The sequence below is a fragment of the Sceloporus undulatus genome, chromosome 3 (assembly GCF_019175285.1).
Source record: "Sceloporus undulatus isolate JIND9_A2432 ecotype Alabama chromosome 3, SceUnd_v1.1, whole genome shotgun sequence".
Classification (NCBI taxonomy): Eukaryota; Metazoa; Chordata; class Lepidosauria; order Squamata; family Phrynosomatidae; genus Sceloporus; species Sceloporus undulatus.
The window spans coordinates 246405737-246433001 of NC_056524.1; the positions used below are offsets into that span (position 1 = coordinate 246405737).

The 27265-nt window shown below is 41.0% G+C and overlaps 2 protein-coding genes across 11 annotated transcripts in view; both read left to right on the forward strand.

The window, feature by feature from the left end:
• The window catches only part of MLF1 (myeloid leukemia factor 1), a 33387-nt gene extending 21479 nt beyond the window's left edge, over positions 1-11908 (forward strand). For 6 of the 10 annotated variants that reach the window (XM_042458780.1, XM_042458771.1, XM_042458774.1 and 3 more), the window contains 5 exons: positions 3584-3673; positions 4502-4630; positions 6730-6889; positions 7690-7822; positions 9744-11908. In XM_042458780.1, the coding sequence (XP_042314714.1) occupies positions 3584-3673; positions 4502-4630; positions 6730-6889; positions 7690-7822; positions 9744-9855 (624 nt within the window). In that variant the 3' untranslated portion in view covers positions 9856-11908. The remainder of the gene's footprint in view (positions 1-3583; positions 3674-4501; positions 4631-6729; positions 6890-7689; positions 7823-9743) is intronic. The other 4 variants (XM_042458772.1, XM_042458775.1, XM_042458776.1 and 1 more) reach the window with 1 other exon arrangement.
• Positions 11909-15069: 3161 nt separating this feature from the next.
• The window catches only part of GFM1 (G elongation factor mitochondrial 1), a 42435-nt gene continuing 30239 nt past the window's right edge, over positions 15070-27265 (forward strand). Inside the window, exons 1-6 of the mRNA XM_042455976.1 lie at positions 15070-15176; positions 16125-16277; positions 16611-16743; positions 18133-18337; positions 18904-19020; positions 19746-19896. Of these exons, the coding sequence (XP_042311910.1) occupies positions 15135-15176; positions 16125-16277; positions 16611-16743; positions 18133-18337; positions 18904-19020; positions 19746-19896 (801 nt within the window). The 5' untranslated portion in view covers positions 15070-15134. The remainder of the gene's footprint in view (positions 15177-16124; positions 16278-16610; positions 16744-18132; positions 18338-18903; positions 19021-19745; positions 19897-27265) is intronic.

Below are 27265 nucleotides of genomic sequence, written 5' to 3' on the forward strand. Positions count from 1 at the left end.
ATAATAATAATAATAATAATAATAATAATAATAATAATAATAATAATAATTTCACTGGCATTGTTACTGCTTGATGTATAGATACCCAACACTGTGAAGGTCCAAATATGTTTTCTAATGGAACAAAAGCTAATAAATGGAGACTCCCTGATTACATTGGTGTGACATGTCTAAAGCTCCAGTACAACTCACTGCTTCCAGACGTCACATTAAATAGTTGAATGGATTCTGCCTGTGTGCAGCTCCAGTGGCACATGATGTCAGATTAAATAAATTGCTCAAAGGCTCCATAGTTTGGTGGAGAGCATATCTAAACAAACAACATTGTGAAACTCAAGGAGTTATCAGAATAAGTATGAGATAAAGTTGTGTAGAACCACTAATACAGGTTGGGTTATTTAAAAAACAACAACCACCCTCCACAAACTATGAAAATTCCCCTTTTTGTTTTATCTGCCGTTGACTTTGACTTATGCAAACGCTATGAACGACAAACTTCCAAGTCATCCTGTCACTAACAACCTGCCAGGTATTCCCGACTCAGGGCCATGGCTTCTTTGATTGAATCTGTCCATGTAAAATGTGGTGTCCTGTTTTTCTACTGCCTTCTACATTGCCAAGCATTATTCTCTTTTCTAGTGAGTCATTTCTCTAGACCAATGATTCCCAAACTTTGGTCCTCCAGGTTTTGGATTTGAACTCCCAGAACCCTAGCCAGCCTGGCCAACAGACAGGAATTTTGGGAGCTGAAGTCTAAAATATCTGGACAACCAGAGTTTGGGAATCATTGCCCTAGACCATCCTTAAGTCCATTATTACAAAATGGAAGGAATATGAATTAAATGTAACTGCCTAGTGAACATGCCAAAACTTAGGCCTGTTACAGACTGCCAAAATAAAGCTGCTTCGGGTCTCTTTGGAGGTATGCTATTTAAATGATGCATGGGTCCTAAGAGTTCGGAGGTCGCACCAAAGCCACACTCCATTCCTAAGCACTGGAGTGCAGCTTTGGTGCAGCTTCCAGATTCTTAGGATGCATGCATCATTTAAACAGCATACCTCCAAAGAGACCCGAAGCAGCTTTATTTTGGCAGTCTGTAACAGGCCTTAGTGTGTAGGTAAATCGGCCATTAATCAGAGAAGCAACTAAGAGTCCAGTAGCAACTTCAAAAGAACCAGAGAGATCCACAGGGAGATGGAGAAAGTATCCATAATTTACAGAGCTGGACTTTTGTGGTAAGAATAAAGCTATTGCTGGGGCAGGGGCATATGATAGCTCATCTGAAGTCTGCAAAAATAAACTTTTTGTTTCTCTTGCAAGTTTTAGAAAGAAACATAGGGGGGGGGACATATGTAGGAAAAGATTCTTTAGTATGATGAGACCAAACCAAACTTTTTGGCATTGCCATAAAACATTGTGTGTGGCACAAAGACAAGAGTGCACATTGCCCTGAGAATACTGTCCACACTTTGAAGTATGATGGTGGCATCATCATGTTGAGGGCAAGGTGAATGTAGCCAAATAGAATACAAGACAATTCTACAAAAAGAATTAAAGGTTAAGAATCTGGCAAGACTTGAAAGTTGTTCTTCACTCGCAGTCCCCATCCAACCTGACAGAGCTGGAGCAATTTTGCAAAAAAGAGTCAGCAAAAACTGCAGCATCCAGAAAGCAGTGCTGATGGTTACTCAAGAATATTCAGCTGTAATTGCTGCCAACATTGCTTCTATGAAGTGCTGACTCAAGGGGGTGAATACGTAGGCGGCCAACAAGTGCCGGTTTCTTTTGGTTTACTTTTGTGCAACAATATTTTGCACCTGAACAGTGTTGAGTACCTTGTGTACAGAAAGTGATAATCTTAGTGAAATGCATTTCAATTCCAGGTTGTAGCACAATAAAATATAGACAAAAGGGGTGAGGAAATATATACCTTTGAAAAGTACTGCAGTGTATTACTAAAATATAGTTTTATAATGAGGAGGTAGTTCTTTAAGCCAATCTTCTGTGCTAATCATTTCGGTCTTCTATTGAATTAACAGGCCTCCAGTAGACATAATGTTTTTGACCTCCAGGCTTTCTATCCCTTTATTATGTTTTCTTCCTTCTTGCTGTCATTATTCCTTCCTGCAAAAATTATAATTTGACAATCTAGCACAGAAAAATATGTGTGAAGAAAATTTTATTTGATTTGTTCAGTCCTGCAAAGGATTTTGTTGTCAATGGCTTGGCCTTTTCTTTTCTTTTCTTTTCTTTCTTTCTTTTTTTTTTTTCTTTTTTTTTTTTGCACATGGTACATACAGTATAGTCACAGTTATAGCTAGTGTTAATCCCCTCAGTGAGTCTGTTGGGTTTCCTATAAAGGCTTTTGCATGCTTTTGCTAATGTTCCCTGTGTGTCCTGTGGTGGTAATCCATTGGTTGGAATGCTTGTAACAAATGGTATCTATATAAACGGAAGCCTTGGTTACTGAGAAGTCACAATAGACATTGGAGCCAAGTCAGTAGTCTTGTCATACAAGCTGTTTCTTATGCTGCCTCATCAAACCATGTCTCCTTTCACAGCAAGTGGAATTTATTCCTTACTTACAAATGATAAATCATGGAAGGGAATCTCAATTATGGATACCTCTTCAACTCATAAATTCATGAACTAAGCCTAGCCAATAACCTAGACCTTTGCTCCAAAAGATAGGACTTATTTTTGTGCCTCTTTCCTCTATAATGATTTGACATAGAAGAGAAAAAAAATCCATTTAATTTTTTGCACCATTCTCAGTTGGGAAGGGCAAGTTCATGCTTTCTTTCACATAAATTTATAAGCTGATTTTTATTGCTATCTCTTTGATTTTGTTACATTTCTGTTGTTAACCTGTAGTTATTATGCTTTAGAGTTTGACAACTTGGCAGTGTCTGAGAAATGGTCTAAACATCCACACATGAAATTGGTCTAGCCTTCCCCAGCTTGGTCACTTCCAGGTGTGTAGATCTCTCAGTCAACATGGCCAGTGGGACAAATTTTCATCACTTGAAGTTAATGAATAAAGCCTTTCTGAGAGGCCTTTATTTCTGTGGCCTCTCACATTTTTCCTTCTAGTAGAATAACGGCCAAACTAAATTTGATCTAAAATTCATCATAGTTTTTTTTTCTTTTAATAATTGGTAAACTTGGAAATGATCACCTTGGAAGAGAATATCTTAACCTTTCCCTGTAATCTAAATTTATATCACCCCAGCTAGTTCTGCAGTATAAAAAAGATGGACAAAATTCTCTTATATCTTGTTTAATTCAGACTTCAGTTCAGCACAATGAGAACTTAAAAGAGTAATAGTAAACAAAAATTCTTGGTCTATAAAAAATAATTAACCACCACCTTCCACACTTTGAACCTTCTTGTTGCTGTACCTTGCAATCTTTGTGTTTACCCTGGTGTTCTTGTTTGCTTTTAGTGGTAAAGGAGATTATTGGAGCTGCTTTCTTCTTGGTCTTATGGTCTTCCCTGCAAAATTGTAAAGAAGCTGTAAATACTTGAGCTGTAAAACACTATTTTTTCCCTCTTAAATATTTTTTTATCCTCTCTTCTAGCAGAATATAGATTTCAGGGATCCTTTCTCTGCAGTGAACATGATGATGTCAAATATGGGAAACCACATGATGGATTTGCAAGCAAATTTTGTAAGTTCATATTAATGCACATGCTTCAGTATTCCAAACTGACGTACAGTATTATGGAAAAGGAAAAAAATAATAGCATTGGGATTCAAAGTGGAAACACATTAGTATGTTATAGACACTGTATTTTTGTAGCTTGAATTTGGGTATGATTTCATTTTTTAAGAAAATACTCCAATTATACATGCATATTGTTCATGGATTATGAAGGTTTGGGATGGGGACAGATGTGGCATTCCAGATATTTCTAGATTGGAATTCCTATCATCCTTCAGCATTAACTATGCTGGCTTGGGAGAATGAGAGTTGCAGTCCAAGAGCATCTGGGAGAGGCACATACTCCCACCCCTGCTTTAAAGGAAAAAGCAGTAACATTTATTCATACTTTCTGCTGAAATCATTTTAATATATGAAAGATAAACTATATTCTCTTGTCCCTACCTCTGATCCTATGGATGTTTTTAAAACACTGCTGAAATAATGCACAAAAGTTGCCATTGTAGCCATGGAAATAAATCCAGAAATGATATTGACTGGCCTGGGTAAGCCTGTCCTTGTTACATATTTTGGTAGGTTGCAAGAAGAACTTAATTTACTTTTGTACTTTTTGTACAAACTTTGTGATGGTGTTGAGTCTGTTTTTACTAGCTGACAGTCACAGGGAAGTAATTGTTTAAATTGCATGCACTAAATTCCATCCTGAATTTTGTTCCCATATTTCCATCTTTCATTGTCTGAATGAAACCATACGCAGTATTAAATGTTACTTCCTGCTATATGCTCTTATCCCAGTTTTCCCTCTTTGAATAATTGGTTGTGTTTAAACTTCAGGATAAAATGGCACTTAATTCAAATGCCCACGTTTTCAGTTCTTCTTCAATGATGACCTTTACAAAGAAAGGTGATGAACCTCCAAAGATTTTCCAGGCTTCAGCACAGACTCATGTGGCTCCAGGAGGAGTAAGTTATAATAATAATATAATACATTTTTATTTCTTACCTGCATCTCCTCAAGGCCTGAGGCAGAATACAACATAGATTAAAGTATGTAAAATCATTTAAACACTGTAAAAATACTATTAATATACTATTAAAACATATTGTTAAAACACATAATGATAGGACACATTAGAATCATCCAGCATAATTAAAACACCCTAATTTAAAATTCATATCTTAAAAATCAACTGGGTAGGCCTGCTGGAAGAGATAGATCCTTAATGCTCTTTTAAATTCAGCCCACATATTTAGCTGTCAAATCTCTCCCGACAGGCCATTCCACAGTCTAGGGGGTGGCTTGTTGAAGTAAATGTCCCCCTGATGGCCTGAATATACAAGGCAGATTATACGAGAGGAGGTAATCTTGTACGTAACCTCGATCCAAACCATGTAGGGCTTTAAAGGTAATAACCAACACTTTGTACTTTGCCTGGAAACTAAATGGCAGCCAGTGAAGTAACTTTAATATTGGTGTGATATGTTCACTCCTAGAGTCTAGTGGCCACCACTTCTTATTTCAAAACACACACACACACACACACACACACACACACACATATATATATATATAATTTATACTCCGCTTTTCAGCCAAAAGGCTATCAGAATGGCTTACATTTTTTAAAAAATTGGACATTTCCCTGCCTCAGGCTTACAATCTAAAAAGACAAGACAAAAAAAGGAGAGGGGAATGGCAGTGGAGAAAGGGAAAAGTCCAGCGGAACTTCTCTCCCTCTGAGACCAAATATGCACAGGAAATCTAATACCTTAAGGTTTTGTGTCAGTACTATAGAATGGTTTGCAATTTAGAAAATATGTATTGTTCAAGTCCCATTTTGTAATCCAGGTTCACAGAGCCAGTGCATAATTACAGTTTGTTGTTGTTTGGATGGTGTGATTTGCTGTGATGCAGGAGGTATGTAACAAATTAAAATGCACAAAATGAACAGTGAGTGCACCAGTACAGGGCTTATCCCGTAGTACCAGACCATAGCCTGGTGTGTACGTTGGTCCCCTCCTTTTCAAGCCCTTCATTGACAAGATCTAAATGAAAAGATATTTTGACTTTAAAATCTTGCAAAATGCTTAAGATGCCCTTTTGTTTGTTTCCACACAGCTGTTGCATATAAGTTTGCTATGAAATTTGAATTTGAACCCTGAAGGTTCATGAAAGATTAGATGTAAGAAGGAGACTTGGAAAATAACCCACAGCAGATCACTTCAGAGCTAAAGCCAGTACTTGGTTATCAGAAGGTTCTAATAATATAACTGTGAGCATGGTGATAAGCAGTAGCCAAAGTTTTCAAGTAGGTTAGCATGATATACTAATAGTTGGTGTCTCTTTCATGTACTACATACCAGCACATACTTATCTCTAATGGTCCATTCACAAGCTATGTTTAGACTAGGCTTAGGTGGTTTTTGAAACCATTCTGGTAGAATAATATTGTGAGCACAAGCTGTTAGAAATTGACATGTGAATACTAGATATACATGTTATGTTCTCAATTCTGAGTAAAGATAATTCATTCAAGGGGAAGAACTATGCACACAACTGGTTGTCATTTGCTGGTTTTGTTTAAGAGGTTTTGTTCATGAGGAAACTAACTTTGGTGCGCCCTTGCCTTATGGGGGATCTATTCCGGACCCCTCCGCGTAAGGCAAATAAGCCTCATTGAAAATAATGGGGCTCGTGCATGATGTGTTATAACCCCGTCAGGCAACTTTTGGCGTAAGCTGAAAGCTGCGTAAAAGGCGCCCGCTTATGACGCATGGTGCCCTGTACTTCTTAAATGAGACAGTTGTTTATCTCTTCAAAAGTGGGGAATGTTGCAGTATGTAGGTATAATTCTGGATATTCTGATTTGTCTTCAGAATTTAGTCCCCCCCCCCCTCGGTTTTGGTATACTCGTTTCTTCACACACACACACACACAATTTCCATCTAAGCCAAGATAACGTCTAATGTTTCTATAGTCCTGCAAAATTTCTTGAAACTGAGAATCAAAGCCACTAACCGGGAACATACATTCTTAATGCTGTCTTTATGTATATATACAGATTAAAGAAACTAGAAAGGCACTTAAAGATTCTGAAACTGGACTGGAAAAAATGGCCATTGGTCATCACATTCAGGATCGGGCTCATGTAATTCAAAAGGCAAAGAACAACAAAACTGGTGATGAAGAACTGAATCAAGAATTTGTCAATTTAGATGAAAGTAAGAAATCTTGTGGCTGACATTTATTTTTTGTTTTTGTACTATTTCTCAACATTTTACAAAGCTTTATGACTGTGTCCAATACACAGAAAAAATATGCTTTCTATAGATTATTGCATATTATTTTGTATTTGAAATTTTAGTAGCTTTAATCCTCAGCCAGTCAGTTGTTTTTTGTTTGTTTTTTGTTTTAAATTTGCATCGAGTGGCTTAATCTTGGCTGTTGTCTGTTCCCCAGTGAGAATTTCAAGGTATCACTGGGTATAAAATACTCGACTTCTACAGAAGTGTTTGTGGGTGCAGATTCAAGGTCAGAACATTTATTTTGAGTAGCTCTCTGCCCTCTATTTTGCAAAATATGTAACCAACACTACTGTGATATCTTAAAAATGCAGTGGGTTTTGTCTGTAAAATAGACTGCATAAAATGAAACTTGAGGACATTGGGGCAAAACAGACGGCCGCAAAGGAGCGGCTTGCCGCCACCACTTTGAGTACTGGATCAGGGCTGCAGCACGCTGTGGCCCTGAACCAACGATTTACCAGCACCAAAAGAAGTGGCAGAAAGCTGTTCCTTTTGGAGCTGGCAAAAAGCCACCCTTGCTGCCACAGCAGGGGTAGCTTTTCCCCTTTCTTCAGCGCAGCATGTCTAAATGCTGCGCTGAAGAAACACCATGGATCCACCTGCTGTCTGCTCGTTAATTCCAGGGGATTAAAATATATTGTCTACCTGGGTGAGGTTTTAACTTGTTCTGTATGGAATAGTTCATGTAAAGACACACTATTTAATTTTTTTAACAGCTGAAGCTCATGCATTTGATGAACAATGGCAGAAGGAGATTCAGAAGTTTAAGCTCTCTCTAGGAAGAAACAACATAGATGCACCAAGACTCCGAAACATCCAGCATGTAGGCAGGGAAGATGCAGTAAGAAGGTATAAGCCAGTGGTGGCAAACCTTTTAGACACCGAGTGCCCAAACTCAGTGGCATTCCTGCACCAGGTGTCACCGGGTGCTGGGGATGGGACTTTCAAGGGCAGGACATCTGGGGGCAGGATTTCTGTTTTCCTGGGATGGGACTTCTGGGGGGGGGCAAGGCATACTCTCTCAGCCTCAGGCTAGAAATAGCCCCCTCCCCAAAAAAAACCTGACAAAACTTGCCAAGAAAATTCCATGGTAGTTTCACCTTAGGGTTGTTGTAAGTCGGAAACGACTTGAAATCTCCATCCACACAAGTCACACACTCTCAGCATCAGAGGATGGCAGTGGAAATCCCCCTCTGACGAAGCTTGCCCCATGATCATTTCACCCTAGGGTCACCAGGAACTGGTGCTCAGAAGGGAGGGAAGGTGCTCTGGACCCATAAGTTGGAAACATTTTGAAGGCACGCAACAACAACAAGCTTAATAAAGCACAAGAACAAAGAGAGCCAGTGGTTTCAACATGTGACTCCAGAAACCAGGGTTTGAATCCCAGCTCAGTGATGAAACCCACTGGGAGACCTTGGGCAAGTCACAGTCTCAGACTCAAAGGAAGGCAATGGCAAACCACCTCTGAAGAAATTTTGCCAAGAGAACCCCATGAATGGCCTCATTACACCTCACAAAACTCCAGTTCCCAGAACCCTGTAGCAAGGTGTGGGCCTTTTAGCCGGAAGGGCCAAACCCTCCAATTCAAAGGGCCAGAGCTTCTGCCTAGAAGGCCCGCACGCAACCCCACTTTGTCATAGCTCAGTTTTCTGTGGGAGAACCAGGCCGTGGCAAAGAGCCAGGCCCACCGCCTATGCCTCCCCACCCCCTTTGCTGTGGCCCAGTTCTCCCTAGGCAGACTGAGCCATGAGAAGGAGCCAGGACAAGTGGTGCCTCTGCCCCTACTTGCTGTGTCCACTGTGTGCCCTCAGAGACAGCTTCACATGCCAGAGAGGGCACACATGCCACAGGTTCACCAACACAGGTATAAGCAATTATTATGCTACCACTTTCTTTTCTTCAGAACAAGAAGATAGCAAGCATTGTCAAATGTGTGTAGCATTTTGTAAAACACTGATGTGCAATTACATTATTCCCCCCCCCCCCCAAAAAAAATAGGGTGACAAAAGTGATTACCGCATATGCAAGTAGACATGCTTATATTGCAGTTGGATGGAAATCTTGAGTCTAATACAAGTTTCTGTCCAATTTCAGTTTAGATGTCAACATGAGAAGGAATTGTTGAGGTGGTAGCTTGGGGGGAAAGATATGTATTGTAACAGCCCCAGCATCTTCAACCAATAGATAATTGTGTTCTTCTGGAGAAGAGAAGGGTATGGCTTACTTGCCCTTTTCTTCCAGTTTGTTTAAAGAAACTTTAAGTTAATTCATGGATATAGATTGACTTGAGCAGTAGTTCTGTCATTTGTAAAACAAATGTGGTATGGGAAGTACACTGAATCTTGAGGGTCTTTGTTTCTATGGAAACCATTACAGACAAGAATTGTGGCTTCTTCAGGAAAATACCACCTCAGATACCAAATCTCATCAGTTTCCAGAAACAAAGTTCAGTAGGGGCTGGTTAGTATTAGAATGGAAGATGACGAGGGGACACCAGGTAGGGCTAGGGGCAAGTTCTGCCTGAAACTCTTGAAAGCCACTGCCAGTCAGTGCTGAGAGTCCTAGGCTAAGTGGACCAGTGGTCAGGTTCAGTATGAGATAGTCCCACATCCTGCTCGCCTACTGATTTGTTGTTTGTTTACCTTGCTTGTTAACAGATTGTTAACACCTTTTTCCTTTGGAACTATATAGCTAACTAATATTGTGAAGACCATTTTACATAAAACCTTAAGCATCAAGTATTCTCTTTATCTAAATATTATTCCAGGGAGAAGACGCACCCAAGACCAACCATAGAGGGATCCAGGAAGCCTAAATCTTCTCTGCAGAATCTCACTGTCAAGGGGTCACATGTCCCTCTCAAAGCCAGCAAAAACTAAATTGCTGTCTTGCTTCTATATTATTAATCTGGCTGTATTTTTGGGAGGACACAGTAATTCTGAATCAATGAGTAAGACCAAGCCTTCTCTTCTTAGGAATGATTTTATTATTTTACTACTGGATGTTAATGACAGCTCCAAATCCTTGATAACACTTGGTTTGGCCAGTAAAGGAAAACACTGATCCTGAAAAGCACTTTATGGGCTTCTCTCTCTCTCTCTCTCTCTCTCTTTCTCTTTCTTTCTTTCTTTCTTTTGTTGGTATGATGTGGATTGCAAAAGCCTTTACTCACAACAGCAGCTCTATTATATTTGTAGACAAAGTTATAATTGCAACTATACATACAAAGTTTCAAAGGAGGACCGGTAATAAACTGCTGTTTGCAACTCAGGCAGTGCGGGTTTTGTTTTGGTGAAGAGGCAGTAAAGTCTAAAAGTATAAAGGTAAAAAAATACTGAGTAGCATGTGGACTACTCTTCTATTAAACAGCCAATATTGACAAAGAGACCTTCAAAAACGTCAGATAAAGTGCATAAATAAAATTGCATTTTGTTACTGGTCTCTTAAGTTTTGTGTTACCTCTTAACATAGCCATAACAAAACTGTTGTTTATTCTGTTGCTGTTGAAGATCACCCTGTATTTCAGCTGTGCTATTCTCCTTGCTGAGTGTAAGAAGCATATTACCAGTCCTTTGCCTATAGCAATAAACCATTGTCCTACCCATTAACAACCTGTGATTGTTTTGGCAGGTTGGTGCCCTGAGTGCTATTAGAGCTAGTGAATAACAAGAAGTATAATTCATAGACATCTTAGTGAAGGGAAAGCTTTTTTTAGATAGTCTACATTAATGATAAGATGTCATGTCATTATCAAGTCATTAAATGACGTACAGATAGCTCACAAAGTTTCCATGATGCATCTGATGGTTTTATTGAATAAATTTCCAACACACATGGCATAAACATAACTAGAAAGCTAACAATATTTTTAGGGCGCAAAAAGTACCAAAAAAACCTGAACTGCATTACTAAACTAACTGAAAATTCCCATAAAAGATCTGTAATCCTGATTTTTGTATGTTCTCCAAACTTGTTTTTAGTATGTCCCACTTAGATCTATTTTTAACAAAGTGTGTTTCCCTCCAAACTATTATATTCCAATATATTTAATGCAAATAAACCCATTTTAAATTATTAAAAGCCATTCTTCTAATGAATACATTTAGTCATCTTTAATTGGAAATTATATGGCTAGTGAGGCAAGCCAGTTTCATCTTCCGAATCTTAGACTGGACTAGAAATGCGCAAAATGCATTTGAGGTAACAGGGATTTCGTCTAGCATTATTTGACAGTGTACACTAAGATTATCTTTAGTGGTCTTCATTGTTACCTTTTCTCTCCATCATTAAGATTTGTGCTTCCTCATTATTATTTGGTTTTTCCATTGGTTGGCTGGTTAATTAGAAAGTTGTAAGTTAGATCTGTTGTGATCTGAGAGACATTTTGTCTTGCAGATCCCAAAAATGTTTGCAATAAAAATGTTTTTAGAAAAGATTACACATTTGCTTTCATAATAAAAATGCAAATTTTCTGGATATGTCTTCACTGTAAAGTCTTCATGATGGTCTCATTTTTAAAGAGAGCAGTTACAAAGTATTTTTAAAGATCAAATGCAACCTATATTTGTGCTACCTATAAATGCACCAGATTAAATGAATTAGTTGGTTCTGCAGGTTAGCTCAAGGCTTCTCGGTGTCTTTGTATAGAAACAAGCTTGGCAAAGTTTGAACACTTGTCACTTGAAATTCTATAACAGTGGCTAACAGAGTATCTAGTATATAAAAAATAAAGATTCTGTCCAGTTACATCCTTCCAATAAAGGGAAGTTATAGTTTCTGTGCTTTTACAAAAGTATAAGTTGATGCAATATCTTTGCATTTTGATGCTGCATAACTGTAGACTAATACTGTATGACAATGTTAATAAATGTTCTCAAGAGTTCATGAATATCACTTGCCACTTTTTTGTTAATAAAGAACTGTTTAACAGAATACTGTACTGCCTCTGTTGTTGTTGTTGTGCTAATTTGCGTTTTCCATTATGGTAAGTCTCTTAAAAACAGACACTTAATGCATATATTTTAGGAACCAGAGTGATAGCATTTCAACAATAGGAGTCTTGGTTCCAAAACACACTGCAGAAATAATCCAGTTTGAGACCACTTTAACTGCCCTGGCTCAGTGCTAGGGAATCCTGGGAATTGTAGTTTATTGTGGCACCAGAGCTCTCTAGAAGAGAAGGCTAAATGTCTCACAAAAGTACAGTTCCCAGAATTCCCTAGCATTGAGCCAGGTCAGTTAAAGTGGTCTCAAACTGGATTATTTCTGCAGTGTGCTTTGGACCTTAGTTTTCTGAATTTAACACTTCCTTAATAGCAGTGAATCCAGTCCTTGTCCAAAACACAGTTGTGTTTTGAAGTGTAGCATTGGGAGGCAATCCATCTTTCAGCTGAGACTGTAGTCCATAACCTATCAGCTCCCTAAAATAGGAGCCTTGCTAATGAGAATCAGCAAAGACCTTTTAGGCTTCACATAGTCAAATAGTTGCTGCCAGGAATCATGACTCTTTACTCTAGATGTGGAAAGCTCAGTGTTGGTGCACAAATCCTATGATTTATTCACTTCTTCCACTAAGATTACAGCTGTCATGTGATCAAGCCGAGTATTGCAATAGACATAGTTTTTGAAATTGCCACCTGTTCAGTGCACTTCCCTGTTCTTATGTAGGGAACTCCAACTGTGTTTAAGGCACGTTTATAGGCAACAGGTGTTTTACATATATCACTGTGTTGCTGATTCTGGCATGGCTATGCTGTCTGGTTATGAACAAAATGTAAAGTAATTTTCCAATTGCCATTGCCATGAAATACTGACATAATTAACATTCATAAAGATCTTTGGGACATATGGCTACAGAAGCATTTTAGGGTATTTATTCCATTCTCTTAAAACTAAATGAATCGCATAAATCAAAGCTAATGTTGTTTCTAACTGAGGATGTAGCAAACTTGTTCAAATCTTTGCTTGGGCCACCTTAAAATATAACTGGATCTAGTGCGCACAGCTGGCAATTTTCAGGTCTCAGTGTTTCTTGCATCTTTGTAAGAGCTATAATTGGCATTATCTCACGAGATTATTTTAATTCATTATTCTTTAAGGCTTAAAGCATAAGCAAATTAGCTGAATAGGCGTGTTATCAGTACTGGAAGTACATACCATTTTTAATTTAAAAAAAAAAACCTGAAATGCATACTGCATGGCATGAAGTGAACACAGTTTTTTACAGCAATGTCTTAAAGTCGTGAACTGGAACTGAGCTGGCAAAAGCTTAAGTTAGAAAAGGATCTCCCTTCCCCCTGCCCCAAGAAAGATGCTCAAAAGCTGTCTGTGCCGCATGCGCTTGTACTATTCCACATTCACTCCACCCATTAAATTCTTAATTTAGAAGTGCCAAACATAGAGTGGTGTGAGCAATGAGTCCCTTGACTGGTATGAATTGCTTAGTCACTGCTACAGTCCCACAATATTCACGGATGTAAGCTTAACATGAAATTATATCAGAATTGTTTGAAGAAAAACATTTTAAAGTTAACCATTCTTCATCTGTAATAACGCATAGTAGGGCAGAAGTTCATAGTGCTGCTCTAACTACACAAACGGAGACAACTCGGCACCTTTGCAAGATTTGAGTTTGGTAAAAAGAAGAGGAAGCACCATCTCTGCAGGTGAATTTGGGATTTGCTTCCTGATTTGGCCTAACTGCACATAATGGTTAGCCTTAGAGATCCTCCACCAACATCTATGAATAAAAATGTGCAGGGTTTGCAAGGACATCACTGGAAGGCAGGTTTTTAATGTGTGTGTGTGTGTACTGTACCCAATCCAAAAAAGCATTTCGGAGTATATCCTTTCCTGTGGTGGTCAAGTTGGTGGCCCCTTGGCTAGCGGTGGTCTCTGAACTATTGGTGGCTGGTCCTGGCTTCCAGTACTGAAAGAAACAATTGCACACAATGGGAACACGCAACATATAATGAAGACACCATGTTTTTAACCTGAGAGGACAGTGCAACTCAGCGGTCAACGTCCGATGGACACTGACCATAGAACTGCCCTGGAGGAGCTACAAAGGCCTAGTAGAGTATTCTCTCTAGGAATAATAATCTAGGTCTTTTGGGGCAACTTTTAAAGTTGACCATAGAGTTTCGTTGGAGGACCTAGATATTCCTAGAGAGAACATATTAACCAAATCCGTGTGAATAATCGAAACCGCAAATATGGAGGGACGATGAGTGTAATTTGACACCACTTTTTAAGTCCTGGGATCTGTGGTTTGACCAAGCCTTTAGCTTTCTTGGCCAAAGCAGGCTCCTCAGAATGAAAGTATAAATTCCTGCTTCTTAGTCAGGCTCAAAATGGAGGACTTTTGGAATTCTTCCTGGGCAGAAGAAGGTTGAAATGGAGGACATGTCCTAGAAAAGGAGGGCATCTGGTCACCCCTCAAGATGGAGGGCCTTCAAGGAAACAATGGAGGACATTCCTGACTAAAAGCTAAAAACACTCATAGAAATGTAAAATCCATGCTTTTTCGTCATGGAGGGCATTTTGGAATGCCTCCTCCACGGAAGGATGAAATGTAGGACAGATCCTATAAAAGGAGGACGTCTGGTCACTCCAAGGGAGAAAAATGTAGGGCATGCTAAAATAACTCCTAAAGCAGGGTTGCCATAATTGTCCACTATTTCCAGGGACAAAATGTGGAACAAATTCGAGACCAAACTGTAGGGCAACTGCAGGGCAAAACTCAGCCCAAAATGTAGGACATTTAAGAAAAAGGGAGGACCTTAAATGTCCTACATTTTGGGCTGAGTTTTGTCCTGCAGTTGCCCTACAGTTTGGTCTAGAATTTGTCCTACATTTTGTCCCTGGAAATAGTGGACAATTATGCTTCTTAAGTCATGCTCAGAATGGAGGGCCTTTGGGGGATTCCTCCTGGAGAGAAAAGTTAAATGGAGGACATGTCCTGGGAAAGGAGGACCTCTGGTTGCCTTCCCGTCGACCCTTCCTCCATTCCTAAAAGCACTACCTCCTCCCCGCCAAAGGGGGCGCTGCAGCCACGATGGAAGTTTTTACATCTGTAACCCGGAAGTGGCTCACCGGCTCAAACCGGAAGTGAAGCTGATCAGGGGGCTGTGGACGGCGCGACTTTGAGCCGGGCGGGATGTTGCGGCGGGTGTTGGGCTCGGCGTTGCCCCGGCAACAGGTACTCTGGGCATCCAAAAGGGAGGGAGAGGGCGTTTCCAAGGCAACGGAAGGAGGGAGGCCATTGAGGCCTATGAGAAGCCCTGAGGCCTTTCCTCAGAGCATCCCTAAGGCAGTGCTCCCCAAAACTTGTGCCCTTTAAGAAGAATTTTGGACTTCATCTCCCAGAAGCCTCAGCCATGTTGGCCAATAGCTTGGGATTCTGGGAACTGAAGTCCAAAATCCCCTTAAAGAGGACCACTGCCCTAAGGCTTAGATGGTGGGGTCCTTGTTAAAAGACCAGGGGCCCTTGTTTAAAATGGCAGGCCTTCTGCTTGCAGAGAGGCCTAGAAAACCTCCCTCACACAGTCACATTTCTGACAGGGACCCAGTTTTCTTTTCTTTTATTCTTTTATTCCAGTATTTACCGAATGCTGTTTTATTTATTAGCTCCAGACTGTGACACAAATGCCCCCAAATCCTATTGTGGAGCGTAGTGTGTGTTTGTGTGGCACAGTGGTTCTAAGGCTGGATGGTGACTCTGGAGTCCAGGGTTCAAATCCTGGTTCGGCCGTGTGAACCGGTCGTCCCCAGACTCTGGCCTTCCAAGTGTTTTTGGGACTTCGGCTCCCAAAATCCCAGACTGTTGACCAAGATGGTTGAGGCTTCTGGGAACTGAAGTCCAAAACAACTGTTTGGGAATCACTGGTGTAAACCCACTGGGGCTGCATCCATATTGGGGAAATAACCCGGTTTGGCACTGCTTTAACTCTTTTCTGGCTCAAGGCTATGGAATTCTGGGAGTTGGAGTTTGTTGTGGGGCTCCGCTCTGGGTCCACAACAAACTCCAACTCCCAGAATTCCATAGCCTTGAGCCAGGGCAGTGGCTGGCATCTTCAGAGAATGCTGGCATGGAATAGAATGGATTTGTACACTGAATAATCTCGTTATACCCTCTCTTGTGTTTCAGCTGTACTTGAACAGCTGCCGATGGTGCTCTTCGGGGATTATTCCCAATGAAAAGATCCGCAACATAGGAATTTCTGCACACATCGACTCTGGGAAGACTACCTTAACTGAACGCGTTCTCTTTTACACAGGAAGGATAGCACAAATGCACGAGGTACTTCTGACCATGATGGATCTGGTGGAGAGGATGTCGTGAATACTGTCTGCTCTCACTGGCCAGAGTCCTGTTGGTTTACTATGGCAGCATAACGTTTGTTGTAGAGTTCTGAGGAGAACATAAACCTGTACCCAGAAGCTTTAAAATTGCAGTTGCATACAGGAATAGTACAGGTGCCTTCTATTGCTCTAGATGTCAATGGGATAATTCTGATTGCAGCAATCTATAAGAAGTTTTGGAGAAGAAACATGGTTCATGTAAATAGGCATAGATTTACAGGAAGAAATGCATTGACTTGTAGTAATGATTATACATGCTTTTTCATCTTAGGTGAAAGGGAAAGATGGGGTTGGTGCTGTCATGGATTCAATGGAGTTGGAACGACAGCGAGGAATCACAATTCAGTCTGCAGCAACTTATACTATGTGGAAAGATACTAACATCAACATAATCGACACCCCTGGTATGTATATGAACTAAGCTTATTTGTACTCGGCATGTGAAATGTTTCCGGAGTTAAGAGTGCATGATTTTTACCTACAGCCAAAATCATATCTGGTTTATAAAACTATTTCTTAGCTCACTCTCAGTTGTTTTACAGATGGAACTGAGGCTATGACCCAACAACTATGTAACTATGTAACCCAACTATTGTGTGTGTGTGTGTGGACTAGACTTGGAATCTTTGTGGTTGAGATTACCAGTCCCAATTTGTACAGTCCAGATATGGAGCAGAGCTTATTGCTGAAGAGAGAAGCCTTTGTGGGAGGGATGGAGAACATGTGACCCTCCAAATGCTGGACTGCAATCCCCCAGCTTCTGTGGCCTGTGGTGAGGGATGATGGGCACAGTAGTCTAACAACATCTGGAGGGGTAGAGGTTCCCAACCCTAGTTATATTAAAGGAATGCAGCTGGCTTTATAGCCCATCAAATGCTTTTTAATATCTCGGGGTTCCCTGTATTTTTCACCACTCCTGTTCCAAGGTTCTCCAATAGGATTGGTTGGAAAAGTTTGTTTGTGCATGTGCATTTAGATGTAAATCTCCCTGAAGGTTCAGAGGGACTGTCAGTACTGCCTTTTCTTAGTAGTACTATTGGTATTAATAATACCTTTAAAACTGAAAATAAGTCACAACAATACTTGGGCATATCTTTCTATGAACGGTACATGTTATTTACTTGCTTGATAAATTTGAACCTCATGGAAGAAATGCAGGTTATTAATATAATAAATTGATGTAAGCTTTGTTCAAATCATAGCAAGTAGATTTCTGTACTGCTTATCAGTGCACTTAAGCACTCCCTAAGCAGTTTACAATGTGTAAGCTAATTGCCCCCAACAAGCTAGGTTCTCATTTTAGTGACCTACAGAAGGATGCCAGGCTGAGTCAACCCTGAGCCCCTGGTTGGTATTGAACCCACAACCTTGTGGTTTGTGAGTGAGTGGCTGCAGTACAGGTATTTAACCACTGCACCACCAGGGCACCTGTATTTAATGTAAATCATATATTTCTCAACTTTCAAATTAAACTGGTTAGTTTTTTTGGGGGGTGGGGAGGGATGGATTTGTTTACAAAAAATGAATTCTCATTTCCTACTTTCTTGCTTTGAGGAAATGATAGAATGATTTATCTCAAAATTAAAAACACTTTATAATGCAGAGTGTTTTTCAAAGTCAATTTACTGGAAGTATATTTGCTAAACCTGATAAAATGATGATTTGCACATGCACGTCCTTCTCTCCATTTCTGAAAATCATACAGAACAACAGAAAAGAGACTCATATTCAAAACTAGCAGGAATTCTAAGTAAACTAGAAGCTTTTAAAATAATGGAAATGTTTACTTCCAGGTCATGTTGATTTCACTATAGAAGTGGAGAGGGCACTGAGAGTTCTTGATGGTGCCATCCTGGTGCTATGTGCTGTTGGGGGAGTTCAGTGCCAAACAATGACAGTGAACAGGCAAATGAAGCGGTACAATGTCCCCTTTTTGACCTTTATCAACAAATTAGATCGGATGGGTTCAAGCCCAAACAGAGCTCTGCAACAACTCAGGTATGAACAATGAAATTAGAAGATTCCAACTCCATCTAAAAAAAAGACAGAAAACTGGTTTAAACACTTTTAAAATACTGTGACAAAATATGTGCATCTTTGGTGGAATGTTTGGACTAGAATGTCATGTCTAATAGTGGATAGGTGAGTAATTGGTTCAGCAGTGAGTGTCACGTGTGAAATGGATTGAAGACTCCCTGCTAAGTGACCCTTTTAATTCTTATGACTGTCACTCATGAGACAGATACCATACCTCACCACATGAACTTCGTCTTCTTTCATAGTTATGCTTGAGCCATAGACTCTTGATATTATCCCCTATGTAGAATTTACTTTTCAGGCTAACACCGCAGAGATTGTGAAATCTCCTTAGACAAATCTTGGAGTCAATGTGGAGGAGCTCTTGTTTGGTGCTCTGCCATTCTCTCCTCTTGATCTGGAACCTTAGTAGTGTGTCTCTGGGGATAAGTGGGCTTGTACTAAAAAGGAAGTGGGCTTTCATGGTAGGAAATGCTATCTGCTGTTGTGATTTTATAGAAAAATTCTATTCATTTTTAATTTCACAGATCCAAGCTGAATCACAATGCTGCTTTTATTCAGATTCCAATGGGACTGGAGGGAGATTTCAGAGGAGTTATCGATCTGATTGAAGAAAAAGCGATGTACTTTGATGGTGATTTTGGGTAAGGGGTGTGAACGCTTTTTAAATATGAAGATATTTGGTTCATGATATCCAAGCAGATTCACCCCCCCCCCTCCAGTTAATATTTAGCTTACTAAGCAAGGATTAGAATAGATGTTACAACCCTAGTCTATTAAACAAAACATATTCACAGCCACCTGTTTTTCTGTGTGACTTTTCCCTGCTGGTCTTAAACGTCACTGATGGTTAAATGGGCACCACCACCTAAATATATCTAATGTAAGCATTCTAATAAACCTTGGTTTGTATTAACCACAGTTAAGACTAGTTCCAGCATACTGGCCATCATAGTTTAGTCTGACACGAATGAGCAAGAACAAGCCACGAGATGCCTCATGGTCATGTGCCCCCTGCTAGTCTATTCCCATGTGACTGGAGGATCAGAATAGAAGCTTTGACTTAGCCACAATTCTCATATTGTCAACACCAATGAACTATGATGAATATTAACTATCTTTAGTGTTAAACAAAGCAGCTTCAGTCCATAATTACTGGTTTGTTTAAACAGTTTTAAATCAAATGTGCATGCAAATAAACCTAATTATTTCATTCTTTGTACAGAGGCAAAATCAACTGAAAATATGCCATTTGTAAAAACAGTCTAAATTTGCTGCTGTAGTTTGTACAGAGGATTGCCAGATTTCTTAAATATCTGGTTGTGTAGCTGAATGTTGATGTGGCTTCCCTTCCACTCTGTCTCTTTAGCCAGATTGTAAAATATGATGAAATTCCTCCTGAGTTCAGAGCAGAGTCAGTGGATCGCCGCCAGGAACTGATTGAATGTGTTGCAAACATAGATGAACAGCTTGGGGAACTTTTTCTTGAAGAGAAGATCCCAACAGTAGCTGACTTGAAGGTAATGGGACTTAATATCTCTTGTTTTGAAAACAGTTACTAGTGACATTTGATGTACTAGAATTTGTGGCTTGCACCATGTTTTCTGTATAGATTGTGTTCTGCTTATAAAGAAGCAAAGAAGGTTTGAAGCTTTCATAGGGCTTCATCCAACATTTGTTGGAGGTTTGTGAACAGGTCAGATGACCACTTCTAGGGGTACTGTGGAACCTTCCTCAGGACGAGAGAGCCATTAACACCTTCAACTGCCTCTAGACCATCCTCCCTCCCTGCAGTGGAACCTTCCTCAGGACGAGAGAGCCATTAACACCTTCAACTGCCTCTAGACCGTCCTCCCTCCCTGCAGTGGAACCTTCCTCAGGACGAGAGAGCCATTAACATTCAACTGCCTCTAGACCGTCCTCCCTGCCTGCAGTGGAACCTTCCTCAGGACGAGAGAGCCATTAACACCTTCAACTGCCTCTAGACCGTCCTCCCTGCAGCCATCTGAGGAGTGACTTTCATCCACCAGGCCTCCCTCAGCCTAAAGGGCCTCTCTTTCCTACATCCATCTGAGGAGTGACTTTCATCCACTAGGCCTCCCTCAAGGGAAAGGACCTCCCATTCCTACATCCATCTGAAGATTGAGTCGGATCTATCGGGCCTGCTTCAAAGGATAGAGCTTTCCTTCCCTGCATCCATCAGCCATCTCTCCTTCCATCACTCTCAGCAGCTGGGACCTTGAGCAAAGGCTTCCAATCCCACCCCTTCCTTCTCTATTAAATCCCTTGTGCCTTGTGATACTTAGGCAATATTACCAAGTACAGTTGGCTATTATATTGCTACTTTTGGCATTATATTTTCTTCTTTTGATTATCGCTTACTAAATCCTTTCCTCCCATGGCTCCACGCATTTCTCCTAACTTGATCCCTATTCAACCTCTTCCTATCTCCCAGCTTCCATTCCTCTGTTCACTCTGGAACTGTCGCTCTGTTGCTCCAAAAGCGACTGCTGTCCATGATCTTTTTCTCTCTAGATCATTTAACCTTCTCGCTCTTACTGAAACCTGGCTCCCGGCCCATGACACTGCTACCTCCGCTGCCCTTTCTTTTGGCGGTCTCTCATTCACTCACACAAGCCGCCCTGAGGGTCGAGGAGGAGGGGTCGGTATACTATTGTCCAATTCCTGCCAGTTTCAAGTTCTCTCTTTCCCCCCCAGCTATTGTTTCTCTTCATTCGAGTCTCACTGTATTCGACTCTTTTTTCCTTTACAGCTCCGGGTTGCTGTCATCTATCGCCCTCCTGGTTCTGCTACCCAATTCCTATCTGACTTTGAATCTTGGCTGACGTTTTTTCTATCTGATACAGTCCCTTCTCTAATCCTAGGTGACTTTAATATTCACCTTGACAATCCCAACAATCCTTCTTCATCTCGCCTTAGATCCCTGTTTGCTTCTTTTGGCCTTCAGCCTCATTCTAACTCCTCAACCCATTCCTCTGGTCACTGTCTCGACCTAATTCTTGCTGCTAAGTGTGTCATTTCCGACTACCTGGCATCTGATTTTCCATTGTCTGACCATCATTTAATTTCTTTTACTCTTACTTATATCCCACCTCCTCGTCGTACTGTCCAGCGCCATTTCCGCGACCTTCAGTCTGTTAACTCTGACCATCTCAGTCAGACTTTGAATTCATCTCTCTCTTCTCTTGATCTTGGGGACTCTGCTGATTCAGCAATGTCTTTATTTAATTCCACTCTTTCTTCAACTCTTGACAGCTTTGCTCCTGTATCTGTACGTGTGTCTTCCCCCATGACTAGGCCTCAGCCCTGGCTCACTCCCACTATCAGGTACCTCCGGTCCTGCTCTCGAGCGGCTGAACGTCTTTGGAAAAAGTCTAGGGAACCGGCCGATTTCATTCATTATAAATTCATCCTTTTATCTTTTTCACGCGCTCTGTCTATGGCAAAACAGAACTATTTTAAATCACTGATCTGCGCTAATGAGAGGCGCCCGCAGCGTTTGTTCTCCTGCTTCAATACACTACTCAAACCTTCCTCTCCCCCTGTCTTCTCATCTTTTTCCCCCACTGACTTTGCCAACTACTTCATCACAAAAGTCACTACTATTCGATCTGAAATAGTTCCTCCCGACTTGCCCCCTACCACTTACCTCCTGGTACCTTCTACTAATAAACTCTCTGTGTTTCCCCCTGTTTCTCTGGATGAATTATCTAAGCTGCTAAATTCTTCCAAACCTACTACCTGTTCTCTTGATCCTATTCCCTCCCGTCTCCTAATCTCTATAGCCCCTTCTCTTCTGCCCTCGCTCCTCTATATCTTTAATCTCTCTCTCTCTTTGGGTTCCTTCCCTTCTGACTTCAAACATGCTCTCGTTTCCCCAATTCTGAAGAAACCCTCTCTCGACCCCTCTTCTTTGTCTAGCTATCGTCCAATTTCTCTTCTTCCTTTTCTTTCTAAGGTCCTAGAACGGATCGTTTATTCTCGCTGTATTAAGTTTCTTGAAGCCAACTCCATCCTAGACCCCTTCCAATCTGGCTTCCGCCCACGGCACTCTACAGAGACGGCCCTCACCAAGATCTCAAATGATCTCTTGCGGGCCAAGGCAAACGGCCTCTACTCTATTCTCATTCTGCTCGATTTGTCTGCAGCCTTTGACACTGTTGATCACTGTCTCCTGGTCGATTTACTTTCTGACCTTGGGTTCGCCGACTCTGCTCTCGACTGGTTTAAATCTTACTTGTCAGATAGATCTTTTGCAGTGGTCACGGGTGGTCAGACTTCATCCTCTGTTCCGCTATCTGTTGGAGTTCCCCAGGGCTCTGTCTTGGGTCCCCTTCTGTTCTCTCTATACACACTGTCTCTAGGTAAACTCATCAGTTCTTTTGGTTTCTCCTATCATTTGTATGCCGATGACACTCAGCTGTATCTCTCCACCCCTGACCTTTCGACGGGGCTTGAACAGCAAGTTTCTTCTTGTCTGACTGCCATCTCTCAGTGGATGCGACTTCGGCGCTTGAAGCTCAACATGTCTAAGACTGAGCTTCTCGTCTTTCCACCTAAACCCACCCTTCATTATTCCTTTTCTGTTTCTGTCGACGACACTTCTATTCAACCGGTTCATCAAGCCCGCAGTCTTGGCTTCATTTTTGACTCTTCTCTGTCATTTATTCCCCAGATCCAGGCCACCGCTAAGACCTGTAGATTCTTTCTCCACAACATTGCCAAGATCCGTCCATTCCTCTCAATCTCTACTGCCAAGACTCTAGTCCATGCCCTAGTGGTTTCGCGACTAGATTATTGTAACCTCCTTCTAACAGGGCTTCCTCTTTCACACTTCCATCCTTTAATATCTGTCCAGTATTCAGCTGCCCGTATTGTCACATCCGCTCGCCGCTTTGACCATGTTTCTCCTCTTTTATCCTCCCTTCATTGGCTCCCCTTCCCCTTTCGCATCCGGTACAAGCTTTTGTTACTGACTTTCAAAGCCCTCCATGGGTTGGCCCCTCCTTACTTATCTGACCTTCTTTCTCCTTACATTCCTACTCGCACCCTCCGCTCTGGTAGTCAGGGTCTCCTGTCACAATGTAGGACTACCACTGCCCCCTCCCGAATTCGTCCCTTCTCGCTTGCTGCCCCTTACTTCTGGAACCTTCTTCCCCCACATGCACACCTCATCACTTCTCTGCCCAGTTTCAAAACTGAATTAAAGACTATATTGTTTAGAGAAGCATTCCCAGAGGTGAGACCCTCTCTGACCCAGGAAGCCTCCTTCTAACCATCCATCAAGAAGCCAAGCCCTTCCTCCAGTCCATCTGCCTTGGTCCAGGCCTCGGAGGTGGAAAAGATCTGCTGGACCTGATCCTATTCCCCACCACCACTCCCTTCTCCTTTTGTGTCGTGTCTTTTAGATTGTAAGCCTGAGGGCAGGGAACCGTCTGACTAAAAAAAAAAAAATTGATGTACAGCGCTGTGTAAACTTACAGCGCTTTATAAATAAAGGTTAATAATAATAATAATACTTTAGCAGTAGATTCCTACACTGGCAAAGTGTTGGACAAGATCATAGGTAGGCAACTGTAGAATGCTAGGGAAACTCCCAAATGCCCACTAGGATCTTTGGGGAGTATTTTCAGCATATTTTGAACCCCCAAGAGAAGCCTATTTTAAAACAGAAAGTGAGGGGAGGGGAAGGCAAAAATATGGTGAAATGCCCCCATCTCTCCTAGGGGCATTTGGGAGCAAATTTTTTGTTAACCCTGGCAAGCCCTAGGGCTGCAAGTTGCAGATGCAAGATGGTCCTTGGAATACCTTCCAACTCTGTGTTCCTATACAGGAGTAAGAATTTTAGATTGGAATTGGGCGGCACTTGTGCTCCCCATGGCTATTTCTTTGCCACCAGCCTGGATTCTTGTTACTGCCCCAAGTGCTACCAGCACCAAAATCTCAGCAATTCTGTTGACAAATGATGCAGAATCAAGCTTCTACAAATGGCTAAGGGCATATGATTTTCTTGTGAAACAACATCATATTTCCCGGTGGAAATCCTGAGATTTTTCTGGCAACAGAATTATGTGGTAGGAGTAAGGTGCAGCTCTCAGCCAGTTTGAAGAGGGACAATGCAGCCCCCACAGCCCTAAGTTATTGTCACCCTGGCCTTAGATCAGTGTTGAGTCCATGTTCTACAGTCACATACTCATGCTTCTTAAAATAATGATGAGCATTTCAAGTATTTTATATACAGTTGGCCCTCTAAATTCACAGATTCAAGCATCCACAGCTTGAAATTATTTTTAAAATAAATATAAATTTCAAAAAGCAAACCTTGATTTTGCCATTTTATATAAGGGACACTATTTTACTATATGCCATTGTATTTAATGGGACTCGAACATCTGTGGATTTTGATATCTACAGGGGATCCTGGAACCAAATAACAAGGGCCTACTGTACATAATTTTGATAATACTTAAGAAAGCTTTGTATGACAGCTTTGTTAGCCTCTATATTACAGATAGTGTTGTTGATATTATTAACAACTTTTTACATCACACCCTTTCCCCCAAATGGGTGTCAAGGCAGCTTACAATTGAAAGCAATTACAATATTGCTAAAATGTACAAAGTTCACAATTGATATAGAATTAAACTATTCACAATTTTAAAACACACTTAAAAAGGATACAAAGCAGTTCAGTAAAAACAATACAGTCATCCCTCCATATTTGCAGCTTTGATATTTGTGGATTTGATTATTCACGGATTTCATTAATATGTTCTCTCTAGGACTTTCTAGGTCCTCCAGTGCAACTCTGTGGTCAACTTTAACTAAAAGTTGCACTGAAAGACCATTTGTAGCTACTCCAGTGCCATTCTATGGTCAGTATATGTTGGACATTGACCACAGAGTTGCACTGGAGGACCTAGAGATTCCTAGAGAGGTCTCCTCTCAGGTAAAAACAGTGTTTTTGTTATTTGCGGTTTTTCCATATTCATGGGGGTCTTGTTCCCCTAACCCTAGCGAATATGGAGGGGCAACTGTACATCATTCTGTAAAGCTCTTTCTTTAAAAGAACAGAACTGAATTGAGAAGGGATACCGTACCAGTTGTTACCAGGTGAATTAATGAGTAAAATAAGATTTGAACTTATCTTAGTAGCCATTTTAGCTGTCTTTCTAAGTATGAGCTACTCTCAGGGCTCACATTGCCAAATGTTGTTTCTGCTTGCAACAAGAGAGACATTCCCTTCCTTCTGTGTTTGGGAAGAGCCATTTTCCCAAAAATGGTGAAGGGTCTGGAAACCATGCCCTATGAGGAACGACTTAGGGAGCTGGGGATGTCTAGCCTGGAGAAAAGAAGGTTAAGAGGTGATATGATAGCCCTGTTTAAATATTTGAAAGGATGTCATGTTGAGGAGGGAGCAAGCTTGTTTTCTGCTGCTCCAGAGAACAGGACCCAGAACAATGGATGCAAGCTACAGGAAAAGAGATTCCACCTGAACATTAAGAGGAACTTCCTGACAGTAAGGGCTGTTCGACAGTGGAATGCACTCCCTCGGAGGGTGATAGAGTCTCCTTCCTTGGAGGTCTTTAAACAGAGGCTGGATGGCCATCTGTCAGGGATGCTTTGATTTGCATTTCCTGCATGGCAGGGGGTTGGACTGGATGGCCCTGATGGTCTCTTCCAACTCTATGATTCTATGATTCTATGATTTCCTAGTGCCAGAAATTATACATTACCTGCAGCAGATCTAAGATCTAGTCTTTGGCATCTCCAGAATCTCAAGTAGCAGGGCTGAGAGAGACATCTTCCTAAGGATTTGAGGAGTTGTTGGTGGCTCTGGAACAGATGAACAAGTATGGTGCTAGAGATGACAGGATTAGACCCTGTGGACCAGTGGTCAGCTTGGCATAAAGCATTCATATACTTTGGAGCAGAACTTTTATTTCTATTTTGTATATACATGGTAGGAAGTAACATTTTGAAAATATCTCCCAGAATTCTCATCCCATGTAGGCTGTGAATTTCTGTAAGTTAGAGTCTCCCTCAAAATCTTTCTAACTTCTGGTAGGAAGGCATACCTTTGAACATTGTCTTTGATATTAGATATACGTAGGTAACAACCAATCTAAATGATATGTGTGAAGGCAATGGTGTTTTGGGCCATGTGAGCTAATGTGAACGTGGCAAAATGTGGGCAGGCCTCTTCTGCTTTACTGCTTGTCAGTAACATAACCATTCATATAGCCCATCATCCAGTGGTTAGGTCAGAACTTTGCAAAGATAATTTTTTGGACTACAACTCCCAAAATATCCCTTTGACTGTGCTGACTGGAGGGTTCTGGGGGCTGTAAACCGAAAAAGAAGTGTTGCCTTTCTCTGAATTAGGGTATATGATTGCACCTACATTGATGACTCCCATTGGGCAAACAGGCCTTCAGAGGGCATGGATTAGCCATGTTCTGTATTCTTCTCTTCTCACGTGCTTCTAACAGCCACAGGGAGCCTCCACTTCCTGTCCTGTTCTTAACCGAATCAGCAGATAGTTTCGTCTTGAATCAGAAACATCTACCCTCAAATCTCAGCTCAGCTGTTGTTTCACTTGCTCAGATTGTGCAAATTGTTGTGCACCATGACTTCAAGTAGCAAATAGTCTTGCAATGAAGTACAGTTAGTGGCTCATTCACAACAAGAAAAAATACAAGCAAGTTTTGATTTGAAGGTAAAGATTTTTGTTTCATCCTCTACCTTCAAGGGTTATAGAAAGGACGGGTTATAACAGAGATTTTTTAAAAAAAAGAAAATGTAGCCTATAACACAAAACCATAGTTGGATTATAAGTGTAAATAGGTAAATAACTCAAAATACTAT